Raw genomic sequence first — 20665 nt, forward strand, 5'->3', positions numbered from 1 at the left:
TATAGGGACTGACGTATGAACTTCCTCCAATGTAGCTTCCTCAGCCCTTAACTGTGATCGAAGTTCTTTCAAGGACACCAAATTTTCACGTCCACGAATAACAGCCTTAATTGTATTAAACTCAGGAAGGAGACCCCTTAAAGCAACAATTGCAATATCTTCATCAGAAATAAGTACTCCAACAGTAGCTAATTGATCTCTAGCATCCTTAATTCGTTGAAGATAGCCATAAATGGATTCAGAACCCTTCTTAATGTTTTGAAGATCAATCTTCATTTGTACAAGACTAGTTCTAGTGACATTCGCAAACCTTTCCGAATATTAGTCCACAATTCCTTAAAACTTTTACAACCAATCACACATGACAAAGCAACAGTAGACAGAGTAGTAGTGATGAGAGTCATCAAAGCTTTATCATGAATCTTCCACACTTTATAAGCATAAGACAAAGTAGGTGGATCATCACTAGCTTCATGGTCCGAATCAGAATTATCAAATCTTGCTGGACAAGGAATTGAACCATCAAGAAAGCCTAGAATTCCATTTCCATCCAATAGTAATTCCATTTGAAAATTCCAAGTCACATAGTTAGAATCATCAAGTTTCACAATGACAGTGTTTCCAACACTAGGAATTAAGGAAGAAATCGGTGACTGAGTGAAAGCCAATTGATTAGGAGTAACCATTTCCAAACAATCGAACACAAATCTTGAAGAATCTTGATAACAATTCACAAAAAAAGAAACGCTTTCCAAATATGAAGATTTGATATGGCAACGATCTCCAAATACAAAGATTTTAGACAGCAGATGAAGAAGAAACAACAACTTCTATAGAATCAAAGAAAGGGAGATATCACCTCAGTATCGCGAGCAGCTAGAACAACAATCACAACAACTAGCTGCAAAAATCCCCAAATTTCTAGGGTTTCGCCACAAATCGACAAGCTTCAAGTCTTCGACAACTGAAAAATCAAACCTTCAAGACGACCACGACCGAGTTGAATCAGCAACAACGACAACAATTATCAGAGAACGAATGAATGAGTGGAAGCAAATGATCGTCAACCGTTGGTGTGAACCATAGTCGGCGAAGATACCATAACAACACAGCTAAGAAATCTTAGAGAGAGAAAGAATACACAAGAAGAATAGAGAGAGAAAGTAGTAACCGACTTATCAATTTATGTTTTCATTAAATGAATACTAGTTTTTCTACAATATAAATACCTCACAGTATGACTACCATCTGACATCAAGAGCTCAATAACAAACTGACACATGGCACTCTTTTACAATTGACACTTGTCACAATCTAATCAACCTTATACTCTAACACAAGCTCCCTTACTGCTGGACAATCAACAAGTTTCTGTGCAATTGTATTTTTGAATCTTGGGTATAATTATTTTGAGAATCCATCTAAATGAACTGGAACTCATTTATTGGATTATATGACCGAAGTCTCTAAAAGTTGAATTGTTTGTAATAATTTATTGAGTCAGTTTTGGGTGATCTACCCACTTATGTTACCACAAAAAAAAATTAGAAATTAACCCCCAAACTTTTCGGCAATTACACTTCTACCCATCAATTTCTGAAAATTACAACTAACTCCAAGACTTCAATAAATCTTACTATAAGGTCCTAGCTGCACGAAATGTTCAACAGGGGTAAAAATCCAGGTTCGTTCTTCCATTTTCATTCCAGAACATGTCCAAATCATTTATCATGACTTCCAATACCAAATCACCATTCAAGTTCACCAAGTTCTCTTAATTTTATAAGTACCAAAAAATAACAAAGTTTCACAACCATGAAATAATTCTAGGGTTAGCAGCAGCTAGCCCATGTAGAAATTAATCTCAATTCGTTCAGTTAAGCTTTCAATTCGAAGATTAAAGCTTATGTAGGAATAAATCCTAAAAATGGAAAATATTAAAATCTACTATAGCTCTAAATGTAGTATTCTTCACTACAAACTCGTAGGCGAAAACATAATCGAATTTGATGAAGTATGGAGAGAGTTTCAGATTTTTCTTTATTTCCAATTAAAAAGAACGAGGGCTCTTTGTTTGCTCTCTTTCAGACCATTTCACAAAAGAGGAAGAATATGGGATTTTATCTCCCAAGCCTTTGCCTCATGTGTCAAGCAAGAAGGAAATCTAATCTCTCTTTTCCTTTTCTTTTGGTGTATTTCAACATCTTCATATCACGTTCATTATCTTCTTGTGATGACCTTTTCGATAAATAAGCCGAACATATTTTCCAATTAAATTCTTGGGTCTCACACGGTTCATTTTTCAATTCCAAGTGATGTAGATGGAGGAACTAAAGATTTTCTCGCTAAGGAAGGTTGTAGGGAGGGCCTAATGCATATTGGAGATGAGTCATGAATCACCACAAAAGTTTGAAGAAGAGAAACATACATGGAAAGTTCATACAGAAAGTTGGAGTAAAGTGCATACGAAATTCCGGATTCAGTCGACGTTGTAGTTGGGACAAACTCTTCCAACGTAGAATCTTCATACCCAAACAAATTAAGAAAATCAAAACTAAATATTCTTTACTCCAAAAAGAATAAGCAAAGCATCTTTTGAATTATCCGGAAGATGCCTTATATATATTATATCAAAAATACATAGAGTGTTGTTATTCTCACCCTAATATCTTATATCTCCACCCACCTTTTAATGAATTTTTTAATTACAACTTTGTCCATCTGTAAAATGACTAATAAGGACATTAGCTACCCTCTTTTCGTTATGTTTTTTTAGAATAAAAGAAAAGTTTGGTCATGATAACTCTCACGCTTTGTTTAGATGATTTGTCTCCTTCAAACCCTCACTTGTCGTCCCATCTCCTTTCATTTAGAGAAAGCAAAAATAATGAACTTAGTTTGGGCATGGTAACTCTCACGCTCTATTCAAACAATTTTTTTGATATGAAACAATCATGCATTTTTCTTATGTTAGATGAAGCAGATGAAATTCTATCATGACTGTATCCTTAGTTTTAGTTTTATATATTATTTTTTTAAGAGACAAGTTTATAATTATAATTATATATATATATATATATATATTGTTGCAGTCCTATTAGATTAGAAATGTGATTGTGTAAATCCTAGTAGATCTAGGAATATCTCTTATATTCCTATTAGGAGTTGTAATCCTAAAAGGGTAAAGAATTAACCTTCCCTACTACTATAAATAAAGGCACAATGAGGTGGAATAGAGCACACCTCACAATTACGCATCTCTCTCTTCTCTCTTTCTGGCCTCCATAATTGCTCAGTAAATTATGTCTGCAACACGTTATCAGCACGTTCTTGACGATGCGCTAAAGAGAGTTTCATCTTCAATCAAGGGAGTATTACGTTTTAATCATTCTTTTTGTTATTAATTTATTATTTTAAATTGATCTACATGCTATTGATTCAATTTTTCTGTGTTGAACGTGATACAACGCATTGGAGATGCAATTCCGGCTTTCTAAGAATGATCTACAAATTCAAAGGCTTTTGTTGTTTTCTGCCAATCAGGTACACTTAAAATAAAGTAAGATATTTGAAACGACCATGAAGCATTCCCCATGATGCGTGAACCCCCTATGTTTATATTTTCCTTCCAATATATATATATATATATATATATATATATATATAGACACACATACATTTCGTGCATTACACAATTTTTACTATGTGGAATTTGTGAGGCAAAGAATCGAAATAAAATATAAGCAATTTAGAGTTTTTCCAAACCCTAGATTTCGAAAAAAAAAAAAAAAAGTAAAAAGAAAATATGAGCATGCTACGTGCGTTTCACCAGGCCCGCATGCCTGGGTTCCTCACAGTTAGGCATGCAACCCCAATCAACGCCACCTTATCAAAAGCCAGCCTTGCTGGGCTTCTGCTCCCTAGCCCAAAAACCTGACTTGGCCCACATTGCAGCAGCACGTCTACTACTTGTAATATTTTTTTTTCTTTTCTCGGCCCATCTTTGTTGCACGACTGCATGCAAATTGGGCTACTCCTTGCAGCCATGACCTGAGCCTAAACCTGTAGCTTTGCTGCAGACCCTTCTTTTTGGATAGCAGCCATCAAATCTTTGTTGGGCTGCTATGAATCCCACGACCAAAATCATTTTTTTGGCCCATTCTGCTTTTTGCCGGCACCCAACTAGGTTGGGGTGCCCACGACTAAGCCTTATTTAGGCTTAATTTTCTTAATTATTTGGCCCAAAGACATGTAAAGTGAATATGGCCCCAAAGTCATTATTTTGCTTCTACAATCGACCATTTTTGGTCTCGATCTATTGAATTAATTAAAAGTGACCTGCAATCCATTAATCTGATAATGAATCCAAAATGATTGACCTGAAGATCACTTTTAGACATTAACGATTCAATAATTTATTTCTCTTCTTTGAACCGTTGACATACTTTTGTAGTCCCGAAGCTCTCACACTTGAGTTCCTGAAGTAACTCAAATCCATTACACATTATGTGTTCTTGCAGGAACCTCTCTTTTATGAACTAAACGTTCATAAACTAAATTGAACCTGTAGTTTCAAATTTAGTGCCTTTGATACCCGAAGTTTTCATAAAACAATACACCCATGAAAACCCAACGTTTTTCATGAAAACCATGTCTTAGAACTTGAATGTTCTAACTTTGATGCTTATGGATGATTCATTCCCATAACACTATTCACAATCTTATTCCCTCCAATTCAATGGATTGTCAAACCGTAACAAGTTCGATTTCCCTTATTTGGACGTTTCTAATAGAAACCACTTTATGTGGGGTACAAGACATTGCCTGAAGCACACCGTGATTACGTCCATGAATGAGTACGATTCTAAATTTTATAAATTTGACCGAATTTTGACTAGAGAATATTTTTCTTGTCCTTCCATGTTTCTAACTCACTCATGAAGCAGCAGTGTAGAAAGCGGAAGTTTACCAAATTCTCGGATATGATTACTAGCACAAACATGAGAGAAAGGTATAGATCTAGTTCAGATGGAGTCTACCGAACGGTATAGATCCAACTTCGGCTGGAATTTACCAAAGGGTATAAACTCAGTTCGATTAGAGTTTATCGAATGGCTTAACCCAGTTCGGTCAAAACCTACCTATTCAACAGAGATGCATCGAACGGTACTGCTCTGCTTCGGTAGAAGCCTACTGAACAGACCTATCTAGCTTCGGCTGGGGCCTACCAAACCCAAGTTTGGGTCTATCTCTCTTACAATCCAATTTCAAGTTTATTTTTACAACCTATGGTAGAATCCGGGCCTGCCAAGGTGTGGCATTATGCACGAAGCATGATCCTTGGCATCTAAGACCTAAAACTTCAAGAATAAGGGATAGTAGTCCCAAACTTTAACCCTGCAAAACCTACTTCCATCTCGATGGAATAGATTATTGGTTATGCACATGTTCGTACGCCTACCAATGTCATTAAGGAGTACCATTCTTGTAGTCAATATGTGAGACTAATTTTGCTCTACTGAACACCGTTGAAAGAGCATAATTTTGACATGGATAGCCTTGTTGGCCGAATCCCTTTAGTAAACCATTTACTTTGTGAACATTTTTCTATGTTCTTGGATTCAAGTTTGGTGTTTGTTTTAGTTATGGATAATCTTATTGATATTGTCCTCAAATACGAGTTAATTGAATCATGTTTCTTAATACATGTGACCCAATTCAATTAAACACATGATTAGGTAGAAATGTGGGAAAGTTAGTTGTCTGGTATATGAATGCGATACTACGCACACTAACTTTACACCTAAAGCACATCTCTAACAACGACTTCAAGGCTATCCAACCTGATTAAGAGCATTGGCACGCTCCTCGTTGTATGAATGGTATTGAATTACCATTTAAGGGACCTTAAATTCTCCTTGTCGTTGAGTTTTTGAGGATATTCTAGAGAACAATGATCATAAATGAAACCACCAAAGAAAATAGAGTGGAAAACCTTTGCACCACCTCCAAAAATGAGCATGCAGCTTTGATTTGGGGCAATGGGTTGTCTCCCAACTAGGAACACGCCACATATGGCCAGCCTGAAGCATGGTGATTGAGTAGTTTTACTTGCTTTGGCATGACCTTTTTTGGGACATTTAGGTCGAACAATGATGCTACGACACATCTCCTTACCTGAAGTAAGGATCTGATGCCTACAAGAACACTTTGCCAAAACCCACTCGGTTTGGGAAATTTGATTTCTAAATCATCCCTAGCAAATATACGAAACGACTCTCTTTTCACAGTGGATTCAAGGGAATATATGTGGACTAATCCAACCAAAATGCAGACCATATAAATACTTATAGTTTTGGTTGATGAATCGACAAACTGGTCATATGTTTATCCACACACATTGTTGGTAAACCTCCTGGCCAATTAAGGGTTCACCCCTACTTATCCCATAAAGTTCGGGAGACTAGATAATGTCGGAAAGTCTATAAAGTATTGCTTGTATTTTGGGTTTATAATCGAATTCCCATGTTCACTCTAAATAGCCTTGTCTAGTGATCATAAAGTGCAATTTAAATGATTGCCTGAATTTTGGTGTACATACCAAGTTTTCGATTTTTGCCTAGAGCTATGCAATCTTGTACGCAGTTATGTTGGTTCGCCTTAAGGCCCATTACCACCTAACCATCCCAACGTTACAGTTGGTTACTGGGTACGAACCTGACATTTTTCGTATTTACACATTTGGGTGTGCATTCCATATGCCAAGGTACGCTACCGCAACATACTAATATGGGTCCTTAAAGAAGGATGTGAATCTTTGTCGATTATGATTCTTCTTCACACTAGCTCTCTTAGAACCCTTGCACACGATCTCTTTATCACTCATTTGTGGGTTGTCACTTCAATGAGACAGTCTTCCCACCGTTAGGGGGAGATAAGAACGTCAACGTTCTTGTATAATGTCGCAAAGTTATGTGGACGTTACCCATTATGTCTCTTCGTAATCCTCATACCGCACATGTATGACAAGCAAGTGCGATAAATTCTAGCTTTCAGAATATTTCTCCAAACGCATTCCTCTGATCTAGCTAAAGTGACGAGATCATGTACTAGCTGTAAACATGCATGCAAGGATAGACATACTTAACAGACGTCGAGTCAACATCATTGGAGGGTGTGCCGTCCCTGTTGGACGGTCCAGTACATCGACGGATAGCCAATCAATATATCTTGGCCTGGAGCACGATATATCATTTGGTTTGTAGGATTCACTTCCCTAGAAAATAAAGACACGGCACAACAATGAATCCATACTTGATCGTTGTCTCAAATCATTTTTATCTCATGAGATTAATCTGAATTACTCCCGAGACTTGAAGTTCTTGGTCCAGTATACTAGTTTGGATGAGCTAAATGGAATTGAAATAAGATTACCATCGATGATGTTTTCACTTATATGGTAGCTACCGACATAAATGAAAAACGATGATATCGAACCGTGTTCCGTTGATTTAGTGACAACTTAGAACTGATTAGACAACTGAAATTACAATCCAGGTCAAATTCTTTACCAAAGTGTGTTTTGAACTTATCGTTCCTACACTGCCCAAGGTAACCCCGTTATGTTACAGGTGGGAAATGAAGCGTTATAAGATGAATGAAATAGTGAGATATGAAGCATGCCTTACAGCACAAGGTTTTTCTCAAACGTCATGTGATTGATAGCAGCATTATGAAATGTGGTTAGTGTTTTCTCCATGGGGATATAGATACGAAGATTTATACGTAAGTTCCCAAAGAATTACATGGATTGGTTCAAATAGTTCCAAATCATGGAACACACTCTTAACTCGTTTTGAGGTGTTCACTTATGGATTGGAAAAATATGACGGATGTGGTATACCCGTCTAAGTGATTATTTGATCAGTCAAGGATGAATTATGCCCTTGCATGTTAAACTATGAAGTTTTATTCCGAATTGCTAGAGTTACAGTTTATGTCGTTGACACGAATCTCACTAAGACTTTAGAAGAGCTTGAGAAAACTGTCTCGCACCTGAAGATGGAATTTTGAGATGAAGGATCTTGGGAAAACTCGTTTATGCCTTGACCTGAAGTTTAATAGTTAGAATCTTAGAATCGAACACACCTCACAATTACACATCTCACTCTATGCCGCACCCTCTCTCTCCTTCTAGCCTCCATAATTATTCAGTTAATTATGCCTACAACATATATATATATATATATATATATATATATATATTAAGGGTTATTTTAGGAATAATAGTGGGTAGGGAAATAACATTTTAGTTTTTTAAACTTTTTATAGTGGGTGTAAATATAACATGGGTGAGGAAATAAGACAATTGGGTGGATCTAGCAACTCTCAATATATATTATTATATAAAAAGATGGACAATCAAACCGATTTCTCGTTTAAATAGAAGCCCAAAGAGGTGACACAAATATGGTCCCATCCCAAATAACAAGAGATATGTAAAAAACAAGTCCAATTACTCCTATTCCTAATCCTAAATGGAATGTAACAATGTAGGGATCCATATGTAAACATATTACCTATTTAGATACGCTCGAATGACCCCTTCTCATAATTAAAATGTATATAACCCTATCCCGGTCTGGTCTGGTATGAAATGAACTTATAATCTTGGAATGGACTCGATCATCAAATTATAGATTATAAGTTCATAACCCTAGCCCATTCCCATTTTGGGCCCGCTTCTCGCTCGAAAGAACTGCTCACTAGCTAACCGAACTAATGGGGCCCTATCTGGAGATGTACTGAAAATCATGCCTTTAGAACCGAACACAACACCCGTCTTCCAAATCAAAGGAAAAATGGGCTCGTTGGGAAGAAAGATGGAGTGTGGCTTGTAGAGCATATGTAACGCACAGTTGGGTTACTCACGCAACGAATCTCTCTCTCTCTCTCTATCTAAAAATATCTAGAGAGATGCAAAAGTAATAACCTTATGTTATGGCCGCCCTCGACTTATGACATTTATGATACTCCTTCTGTTCAACTCTTTGATAACATGACAAACCAAAAGTTCTGCCCTCCCCTTATCTATCCAAGGGATGGAAGGGCAGATGCCTTTGGTATCCCCTCTAGTCAAGAATTTGGGCCTCACAATCACTAGCCAACATGCTTTCTCTCATGCCTTTCTTCGTTCATGGTTCGATATTCTGGTGTCCTAGGCATAGAGGAGCCACATCAATCCATCCCTAACTTGTTGATCAAACTCTACTGTAGTGGCAATACTGAAAGGGTGGTCCTACAGAAAAATATCTCGACATCAGGATGATAAAAAGCTTAACACCTCCCATTCGTATTTCAATATGAAAGAAAAAATTGAAAATGAAAAGATCGTCCTAATAAAAAACGCATCTTCAATAGAGATTGTCATAAATAGTAGTCGCATAGTGCAAAACAAGTGGACTTAACTTTTGAGGTTGAAAAAAATTAAATAAGTAAAAGTCGAAGTGTAAAGAATATTTCGTACAGTAATACTAAGCTATAATATGGTTCTATTCTCGTTGATTGTAATCGCGTGTTACTTCATCAAACCCGTCATGTTGAAGTAGATCATCATTATGACACAGAAACAGTTCAAAAAGAACTTAATTTGCTTACACAACCAGTTGAATCATTTTTATTCGATAGTATTCAATCTTACACCCGATTACACATTATTCACGGATAACGATCAAATAGTTATTTCATACAAAGAGAGATTAACACCGTTTAAAAGTGGAAAAGTGAAGTCCTATCCTATGTGCTACTTGATTCCCCTGTCCTACAGAGTTGCCTCAACTCCTCCACCACCCCATCTATCTCTTCATCCTCTTTGTTCTTCATGTTTTCACTCAATTCCATTGCCTTTCCTTTCAAAGTCTGTCCTATTTTCTCCACCAAAACATCTGTGATCACTTTTGCTACCGCTTCTCGTTCAAGGCTGCCACTTCCAGTTCTCCGAACCTCCAGACCGACACCGACTTCCTCTACCAATCTAGCGTTCAGAGGCTGGTCCAGATGCATAGGGATGGCTATAATTGGAACACAAAACTTGATACTCTCCACAACAGAGCTCCATCCACAGTGACTCACAAACCCGCCAATACTAGAATGCTGCAATATCTTTGCTTGTGGAGCCCAACCCTCCACAACCGATCCCCTCTCTCCCACTCTCTCCATAAACCCTTCTGGCAATACCTCTTCAATTTTAGTTGTCTCGCCCACAGGAAACCTAATAACCCAAATAAAACAAACGTTGCTGAGCTCTAACCCAAGAGCTATCTCTTGTATTTCCTCCTTGGACAAAATGTACTCAGTCCCAAAGGAAACAAACACGACCGAAGATCTTTCTCTAGTGTTTAGCCATTTTATGATTTCTGTTTCCTCTCCTTCTCCATCTAAAGGTTCTTGAACCAGTGAACCAACAGGCACAATCACCTTCCCCAATAAACCACAGAGATAATCGATATATTTTGCTTCGATCTCTCTAGAAGTCTTTATCAAAATGATCTTACAAGATTGTTCGATGCATTTCTGTACACGCTCTCCATCGTTGAGGCCATTTGATGGAGATTTTCCCAAATTGTTGAACTTCATTAACTCATAGTCCCGAAGATAGATTGAAGGAAAAGGAAATCTGGCACTAGGGCTTTTACAACGGCGATGATTACCAAATGAAGCCATGGCAGCACAGCTAGGGAAGAACTGGACTGCTGGAATATTTTTCGACAATGCTCTAGAGGGTGCCCATGGTTGAAGAAAATCATATATGAGCAAATCTAGTTTTAGGGTTTTGAGGATGTTGGAGAAGTTCTCGCTGGCCATGTCAAAGGCCTTTTTGAGAGTGGGCATGAGATGGGGTGGGAGGCCATTGGTAGTGTGGTAGTGAGGTGGCAGTTCAGGCAACTCATCGTATGGAAGATGGAGTTCCACAAGCTCAATGCAGTGAGAGTATTTTTGAGGGAGTTTTGGTTTGACGGAGTTGAGATTTACAGGTGTGGAGCAAAAGAAGATGTGAAAATTCCCCCTAGAGGTCAGCTTCTTGGATAGCTCTAGGAATGGAGATATGTGGCCATGAGCAAGCCATGGAAGCATAAGAATACTAGTTTTATTTTGCTGAATAGAATCCATTTTCTGACTCCTAAATTCTTAATTTCTCAGAGGTTGGTTTTTGAGACAGAAGCGACGGTGATGACTGATGAGTAAATGCCAAGATATATATAGATGAGTCATGAAAAAAGCTTGAGAAGAGAAACGTGGAAGCTTCATGTGCATGGTTGGTGTCAGTGCATACGTAAATTCCAGATTGAATCGGCGTCGTAGTTCGGATAAACTCTTCCACAAAGGCCGATATCATGACATGCAAATAAAAAGGAAGTCTACAATTCTTTCTTTGTGTTGGTCTGGTAAGATAAAAGCAACAAATTAACAAAATGACAAACTACAACCACAATGTACAGTACAGCCAAAAGCATTGGTGGAACAAATAAAAAGGCAAAGCATCTGAAATGTACACACTTTTCACGTCCTCCTTACTAACTAATACTTGCACCTTAACTTGTAGAGGATCTAATTCTAATCTTAATTGCCCCTCTTATTCATTGTTAATGAATCCTTCGGGATTTGCAAGAACAACCTTAATATTAAGATAACTTACAACGCACGTCAATTTTTAAATTATAAAAAGTTTCAAGAATATAAAAAATTCTGCTGATCTCTCGTCGAATCAAATGTTCACAAGATTTGAACCTAAGAACTTTTATTTACAAGGAAGTGGTACTCCTCAATATTGTTTTATCAAGTAGCACTCCTTTTCCGTCACCATCGATACGTCGACCCCTCCTTTCCTCGCCCTGATCGTACCCACCCACTCCAAACCAGCCACACCCACTTTCCGTCGAACCAGCCGCCAACTCATTCTCATCTGCAACGACACTAAGCCGGCCACAGCCGCCAGTCCCCATCGCAGCACCTTTCCCTATTTTTAAGACAGCAAGCCAACCTAGGAATGAAAATTAGAAGTTTTACGACAAGTTTGGAAGATGTCCTCGACTCGGTAATTGCAGATATGGGTCTTTGGTTAACGATGACGTCCCTCCCTATGACTCTCTTTTTTATACTAATTGAGTATTGCTCATAGTGAAAGTAATTCATCAATAAAGTTTTATTAAATTTAGTTTTAATGATTTTTTTTTTTTTGAACAATCGATATTATTTACACTAAAAGATAGAGAAGTGAGTTAAGTTATAAACTAAACTTACTATAATAATGTGGTTCAAATTCGTTTTTGGTAAGAATCAAATCTACCATTATTATTCCAATTTTACCCTTACTAAAAGCACTCTTTATCTTCCTTCCTAACCCAGGCGATCTCTTTATTTTTCCTCGTTAAAATTTGTTGACACAATTAGTAAAGGAGTTGTCACTTATAAGTGAAGATAAATATCACTAGAACGTAGTAATAAGTGGCTAGTTTTAATGATTTTTTTTAACAAACGATATTATATACATTAAGGAAGAGGGGATAGACTTAACCTCACAAACTAGTAATAATGTAGTTCAAATTCAACTTTGGCGAGAAAAACACCACTAATCTGTAATACTAAATGACAGTTTTAATAATTTTAAGATACTTATTTTTATATAGTTTTAAATAATTTATCCATGTGGCAATGTTTAATTAGATTTGCGATGAGTCTATAAACTTGCGAATTGAACACACTAATTGAAGTACCATTGAGATTTTAACGGAAAAATTACATTAATTGACGGTATTCTTATTTAATAACTACATCAACCGAATTTTAATTTCTGAGATCATTTTAATGTGAGTCTTGTAATAAAACCCTATTGAAAATTAATTGAAAATGACACTGTGGCCCAAGTGGACAAAGGCATCATTGGCTTGTTGCTTTTGCACCCTCATTGTTCAAATGGTCGTGAGAAAGAAGCTACCTCTGTTCATTCCCTCCGTGGATTCATCATTCATGGAGCTTACATTCTAAGGCAAGCCAAATTGTACCCTGGTTCTCTCTCTTTTGCCCTTTTCCCCTTTACTTTTCGCAATCTCTCACCTGGATGCTCTTCAATTTCAATTCAAGTTCTTTGATGTTTGATCTCTGTCATGGTTGCAGCAGCTCCATTTTGAAGTTTGGGGGTTTCGTTTGATCTTCCTCTAGGATGCATAATTCTAATCAGGACTCGCAAGATCAGAGGTAAGGATCATCTGGGTATCTCTCAGTTCTTTGTTTTTGCTTCGTTCTCGTGAGGATCTCAATGTTTGTACTGTTCTGTCACACGGGGGCTGTGTTATGCTTTCTCCTTCACTCTGCCGGTTTCTTTTCGCATTTTTTTTACCTTTTCGATTTCAATTAAGCCGAAAAAAATCTGAGAATCAGAAATTACAAATGCGAAGGTCAACAGGTTTTTGTGGTTTTGAGGTTTAAATTGTGTATGACTAAGAATTTCATTATTCATCAGTTGTCTGCACACTCGTTAATGAGAAAATGTAGGAGAATACGAAATTTTAGCATGCCATTCCATTTTCGAGGAATTTAATTAGCAGAGCTTAGTATTGATGCTTGGCATGATGGATGTGATATTCAATATTTGCAAGATCAAATTAATGTCCACCCATATTATTTGACGCTGATGCGTATTTTTCTTATTGTATTCTTCTCAAAGATGAAATATATGATCCCGTTCAACTATGAACGACTAGCAGCATTCACTTTTTTTTTTTTTTTTTTTTTCCTTTAGAGATTAGTATATCCCACAAAAACATTTAGAGGGTTGGTGTTTCGTTCTTATAGAATGTTCGAAAGAGTGATATTTTGTTTTATTTGAGGCATAATAGTGCTTCAACCCCTAATCATTGCCATGTAAATCAGGAGTAATTCTGGCATGGAGGATTCCACTGCAATGACTATTGAGTTTCTTCGGGCACGGTTGCTGTCCGAGAGGTCTGTTGCAAGAAGTGCAAGACAGAGAGTTGATGAGCTGGAAAAAATGGTATATTTCAGGATATGGGAATGTGTGGATTTTTTAATGTCAGACCTGTTGTTCAAAGAACTCTCACTCACTTTCATTAGTTTTACCAATATTTGTTTTTTTTTTTTTTTTTTTTCTTTTACAATTTAGGTAGAAGAAATGGAGGAACAACTTAAGATTGTATCTCTTCAAAGAAAAATGGCTGAGAAAACCACAGCAGATGTTCTTGCCATTTTGGAGAACCAAGGGGGAAGTGACATTTCCGAGGAATTTGATTCCAGCTCTGATCAGGAAACACACCAGGAATCCAAAGTGGGTAATAACTTGACAAATGAAGAAGAAAGCTTTGTAATTTCAAAGGCGAGAAGAAATGAACAGGAGGAACTTTCGGGTTCTGATGCTGATTCTTGTCTAATACCTGGTAGAAGCTTGTCTTGGAAAGGGCGCATTGAATCTCCACGTTCACGGGAAAAGTATAAAGATCTATCCACAAGAAGACGTAGCTTTTCATCCATGGGTTCTAGTTCTCCAAGACATCACCTTGGAAAATCCTGCCGCCAGATAAAACACAAGGAAACAAGGTTGGTTTGTTTGGCTTACTACGTTACTGTTTTCTGTGCATATTAAAGTATATACATTCATAGGCCTGCCGATTTGATATATGTATGTATTGGTTTAGGTACTTCGCTATTTGATATAGTGTATACATCCTTTTTAATAAATTCTCCTAATCCAGTTGAAGGTGATTCAATGAAGTTGAAAGTATTTTATCCATTGAGATGCATTATAAATACTCGTCTAATCTAACTATAGAGACACGTCTTTAACCGAAGACCTAAGACTTCTGATATCAATTATTAACTGCAGCAGCCCAATTTTCTAACATCTAAGTGTTATTGTTGTATTGGTTAATAACATTATTGTTATTGTTATTATGTTTGCTTTAAAACTTAGTATTATCGATGTAAAGAAAGTTATTAACTTCAAACGTATATGCATATTTGAAGAAAGCTATTATGGAAAACTTAGAAAGAACGTGTGTGTGTGTGTGTGTCTGTGGCTTAATCGGATAAATGGTCCTTGTGGTCATAAGGTATTTGGAAGATAGCCTTGTGGTAAAAAATTTGGATTTAAACCCCTGTGGCGTAGTCCATTAGCAAATTTAGTCCAAAAGTGATTTTTAGTTAAATGTTCGTTAAATGCAGGGTAAAATTGTACTTTCACATGTGCACCTTCTTCGTCCTCGTCTCTCTTTTCTATATCTGTAAGGTCTGAAAAGTGTGGATAAGAAGTTTGAGAAAAGAAGAGGCGTTTGGTACAACAGAATTATCGCCTCCCCAACCAACCCAACTATTTCTGTTTGGTTTAGGGTTCAATGACTCCAGTTCTAAGCAAAAGGATGTCTACTGCTTCTCTGGCCTCACTTCATTCTTTGTCTCCTTCTGTGCTCGGAAGCTGACAACTCAACTTATTCAACTGTCACCATGGTCAAAATTATCATGAGCCTATCTTATTTACTGCTGGCCTTGCTTATATATATAGGATCCGGGGACACACATTTTGTGACACGTTTTTGTGGGGCCCATTTTTGTGGGGCCCACTTTGTAATGTATTTCAAATATCCAACCGTCTATCTTTTCTTACCCCAAGGATCATGTCTACCAAAAATCACCCAAATACAAAACCTTATGATCGTTGGAATAAATTTAGTTGTTTCTTTGTAGAACCGTTCTTGTCCATTTTCTTCACTACAAGTGAATGTTTTGAGGGTTTTTGATTTGTCTATTTTCTTTGCAAGGATGATCTATGAATGATGTACTAAAATATAGATTGTTCGGATCGTTGAAATACATTTTGAAGTGGGCCCTACAAAGCGTGTATCCCCGGATCCTAACCCTATATAGAGGAGTGTTTGAATATCCATTCTTCCTCCCAAAGTTTTCTAGCTGACAAAGATAATTGTGGACTGAAACTGGTTTTTCATATCTATTGCGTTAAATGCTACAGGCGCTGATACATAATCCATGCTATTTACCTCAGAATGTTCATAATCTGTCAATTATGTTATTCTCCCAACAATATAACACAATATAACTCCAGAGACAAAATGAAAAAGAAAAAAGAGAGCAGAGTTTCCTGAAAAGTTCTTGGTTTATGTACTGTGGAGTTCTGTATAATACAATAGTTTTAAATATAATGATTTATTGTATTTTTCAGATCAGACAAGTTTGATTCTCAAGAAAATGGTGTTTCTGCTTCTTCAGAAGGGCTTTCAAATGGCCTATACAGTGGGCATGAGAAAGTGAGAGGAAGTTCTGAATTCCGAGAAGGGAATGATGCACTCTCAGGGACCATAGAAAATCAAAGAAATAGGGACCTGGATTTCAGCGGGCATGGAAGAGACAAAGATATGGAAAAAGCACTAGAACATCAGGCGCAACTTATTTGTCAAAATGAAGAGATGGAGAAGGCTCAAAGAGAATGGGAAGAGAAGTTTAGAGAAAATAACACCAGTACACCGGTATGTTTCATATGAATCTATTCATATCATAGACCAATGCTTTTGCTTCGAATTAGCATACCACTATAGTGCTGCATAAAGTCTTAATCCTTGGAATAAATGCCCTTCGGATTTACATGCTCTATAATAGTGCTTCAGTGCTACAAAACTGTAATTGTTGCCATGATTGTATAATTTTCCTTTTCCGTTGTTTTAGGTATGCTTGACCGATTTTAAGTTCTGCAACATAACTCAGCGAGTTTAGTTAGAGTATTTCTAGAACATCTTAATTTTCAATCAGTTAGTTTCTTGAATTACGTCTGATAGTGTATAGCTTAGTTTTGGAGTATTTGTGTTAGTTAATTTCTAAAAGTATGTTTCATAGTCCATAGGCCGTGGCTTACTTTGATTAGTGAAAAACCACGTAAAAGTTCAAACATTTAGTTCCAAAGAACTTATTTACTTGAAGCTGACAACTCAACTTATTCAACTGTCACCATGGTCAAAATTATCATGGGGTCATCATCCCTTTGTCATAAAAGTAGTCACTAGGCTCACTACTAACATATTCCCTCACACAGTCGTCACTTCACTGTTGCTAATTGCATCCATCACTGGTCAGCACTGCCATTACCAATGGTCACCACCAATGATGTTGCCATTAGTTCAATTCCCAGTTACAACCTCATACCTTGAATGTTCCTTTCGGCCTCTGGGCTTTGTGTATTCTGCTGTAATTGAGATTTCTTACGTTTGGTAAATTTGGTTTGGTTCCTTGTGTCCTTCCCCAAAAAACGAGAAGAAAATAATAGTTATCATATTAAAGATTCCCTTTCTTTTCTCTTCCTCAAATTTTGAAGAGATATGTAGGAGCTACAGTTGTATTTATTCTTGAAGATTTACTTTTGTTCTCCTTAATCAATCTCACAACCCACAATTTCTTCAAATCAGTTTTCATCTGATTTACTAGAGAAATTAGCTCTTGGCAACATCAAATTGAAAGTTTCAAAACCGATTTATCAACATATTTGACAACTTCACATCAATTTTCTCTAAGTAATTCATCAGGTTTTTTGGACTTTAGGGTTATTTTTCTCATCTTCAACAGTGTCATCAAAATCTACATTATCTATGAATTTGTATCGATCCCTGTCCTTCAAAAAAAAATTTACTTACTCTCACCAAACTCTTTGTCAAAAGTTTTCAATTCCAAACCAAATATCATAACAAAACTATCAACTGCTTTTGAAAAAAAATAAAATGCTGGAGGAAGGTACGTGCTAGTTTCATGTTAGCATGGCATTGTCTTATTATTTGGGCTTATAGGAGCCACCTCTATTTCTCTCCTTTGTGAGAGCCCTTCTCTCTGCTTGAGAGTTTTTCTCAGTGTTTGTCTGAGGGCCTTATTTCAGTGCAGATCAGGGGGCGCCGACCCTAGCTTCGGCTGGGGTTGGTTAGCCCATCTGTCCTTCCTTTTTTTGTCCCCTCTTCCTTCCTTCGGCAGAGTTTTCCCCCTGCTTTCTATTTCATTTTGCCCTTTTCGTCTTCTCCTACTGGCGTCCCTCCTTCTCGGTCATCCACACTCCAATCTGCAGTCACGCTTCTTTGAGATGGTGTGTAGAGCTTCGGTGCATGCACAGGCTCGGGTGTTCCCAACACCACCACCTTCTCGATGTCTGCCTCTGTTGGCAGTGTTGCTTGTGGATCTCCACGGGCTTCTTTCTTCTGGTAGCCGGAATTCCTCTTCTGGTTGCCTGATTTCTACTGTGGTGGCTGCGTACCAGGTGGTGCTCGGGGTTGGATGCTCTGATCATCGGGTTGGCGTGCGGTTGGAGGCATGGAATTGGGTGAATCTCGAAATACTGTTGCAGAGGCAGCGGCTGTCGAATTCTTGGTTCTTCCGGCGTTCTTGTGGTGTTTCTGTTTTGGGCCCACGTTGTGGGTTGGGCTTAGGTTTTGATTGCTGGGCTGGTCCTTTTTGTTTGTATATGTACTTTTGTTTTTGGACCCTAGTTTGTTCAGGTTGTAAGTTTGTCTGTTTCTTGTGGTAATATAATTACCTTTTTTCCAAAAAAAAAAAAGGAGCCACCTCTTCCCTAAGATGTTAATTCGTCTTTCATGGCTTTGAAACGCTTGCTCTACCCAGTATATGGGGGATTAATATGGATGATGCAGCATTAGCTTCATTTCTTTGATGCATTTTTCATTTGAGTGAGGACTTTCTGTGGGCCTTCAAGATTATAAATAAAAAAAAATTAAAAAAAAACATAAACACGCATCAGTTTACCGAACTAGGCTTCAAAACTAATTAATCAGTTTTGAATGAACATATACCATGGTGATTTTCTCCTTGTGATATTTTGTTTGGCACAAGTAACATTTGTTTCTAAGCAGTCATTCACTTTACTGGTTGCATTTGTTAATGATGGTATGTGTTTTAGTACATAAAAAGTCTCTTCGTTTTTCTCTCTCTTGTTTGGAAACTTTATCCACTAAACTGGTGGGTTTTTCGTCATATAGGATTCATGCGACCCTGGGAACCATTCAGATATCACCGAGGAAAGAGATGAGATAAAGGCACAAAAGCCATCTCCTTCAAGGGTGGCTGCTGCCCAAGCTCAAGAGTCAAAGTCAGTGGCCAAAATTCAATCAAACGGTTTTCTACCAGCTTCACATATAGATACGGGAGGGTTGCAGGATAAGCTGAATAGAAGCTCTGCTGCTTCCTCACAGGTTCAAGAATTTGCATTCCCTACTGCAAATGGAAAGCAAAATCAAAAGAGCCCCGAAAATTATGCTCGGCACACTTCACATGGCTCCCACCCTGACCTACTTCTGCATCAGTTGGCCCACAAACATACATCAGATGCCTCTTCTTCTGATGCAGGCAATGGTTTTCATAAAGGAAATGCTTCAGGGAGCAGAAACGACCTATATGCATTGGTCCCTCATGACTCGCAGGATAAGTTAGGTGGTGTGCTGGATGCACTTCAACAAGCAAGGCTATCACTACAACAGACAATGACTAGATTGCCGCTAGTAAATGGTACATCTCCACAGAAGTCCATAGAATCACCTATTCCCGCTGCAAAAGCTGTAGACAGAGTAGAGACTCCTGTTGGGTTTGCTGGGCTTTTCAGACTACCAACTGATTTTGCAGTTGAAGAAGCTGCGACTCACAATAGCTACTTTGGTTCTTCTAGCTTAGCGTCTGCAACGCATTTTCCTCAAATTAGGGCTTCTGCAACTCCTGATCTCTTTGTCACGAACCCTTATGTTGAAACTAGACCAACCTTCTCTACCAACACTGATGATCGATTCGTCACCAGTCAATACATGGAGCCCAGGCCTACCCTTTCAACTAATGCTGCTGATCGATTCACCACCAGTCACATTGAGCCCGGGCCAACCTTTTCAAATAATGCTGCTGATCGATTCGTCACCAGTCAATACATTGAGCCCAGACCGACTTTTTCAACTAGTGTTGGTGATCGGTTTGCCATCAATCCTTATGTTGAGACTAGATCAAATTTTCCTGCTAATGCTGCCGATCTATTTCCCAGTACCCCTTACACCGATACTAGATCAAAATTTCCAGCTGAAAACAGATTTCTGAGTGGGCGTTATGCAGAATCTGGGTCAAGAGTTTCTCCTCCGCTGCCACATCTTGATCCTTACTTTGATACGGGTCTTCCCTCGTCGAGATTTACCAATCCTCCCTATCCCAACTATCCCTCTGTTCCAGACCCGACGCCCTGGATAACCTCGGGTGAAACATTAACGAGAGCCCTACCAAGAAGGCCATTTGGGGCACCAACAGATGGTTATTCGTTTTACGAACACATTCTACCCAGTATGTACAGGTAGTAGCATGTAGGTTGCCATTGCTAGATAGTCACAGTGAAGCTTAGTGGTGAATGGTGGTTTTGTAAATTATTTGTTGAGGGAGACCGAAATGCTGCCACCATTTGTGCTTCCATCTTGTTCTGGTTTCTGTTTCCTTTAATGACTCATTCATTCAACAAGCATATTTCAACATGGTCCTTGTTCTCTGGATCTCTGGATTTGACAATCCAACACTAATTTTGTTGGAAAATTTCCAGTTTTGCCTGCATTCAAGAGAAACTGACCAGTAT

General features: G+C 37.9%; 1 protein-coding gene and 1 pseudogene across 5 annotated transcripts; one reads left to right on the forward strand and one right to left on the reverse strand.

The window, feature by feature from the left end:
• Positions 1–9795: 9795 nt before the first annotated feature.
• LOC137733319 (beta-D-glucosyl crocetin beta-1,6-glucosyltransferase pseudogene) lies at positions 9796–11169 on the reverse strand (annotated as a pseudogene).
• A 1739-nt stretch (positions 11170–12908) lies between these two features.
• On the forward strand, positions 12909–20567 carry LOC137735058 (uncharacterized). 5 transcript variants are annotated; one of them, XM_088697699.1, is made up of 6 exons: positions 12909–13045; positions 13174–13254; positions 13930–14050; positions 14180–14610; positions 16247–16550; positions 19050–20567. In XM_088697699.1, the coding sequence occupies exons 2-6, from the start codon at positions 13220–13222 to the stop codon at positions 20394–20396; spliced, it is 2238 nt and encodes a 745-aa protein (XP_088553825.1). In that variant the 5' UTR covers positions 12909–13045; positions 13174–13219; the 3' UTR covers positions 20397–20567. The 5 variants fall into 5 exon arrangements, with proteins under 5 accessions (XP_088553825.1, XP_088553826.1, XP_068330522.2 ...); XM_088697700.1 differs by having other exon boundaries at positions 12912–13045; positions 13177–13254; XM_068474421.2 differs by having other exon boundaries at positions 12931–13065.
• The last annotated feature ends 98 nt before the right edge of the window (positions 20568–20665 follow it).

Source organism: Pyrus communis, chromosome 7 (genome assembly GCF_041283825.1).
Source record: "Pyrus communis isolate YQ-2024b chromosome 7, ASM4128382v1, whole genome shotgun sequence".
NCBI lineage: Eukaryota > Viridiplantae > Streptophyta > Magnoliopsida > Rosales > Rosaceae > Pyrus > Pyrus communis.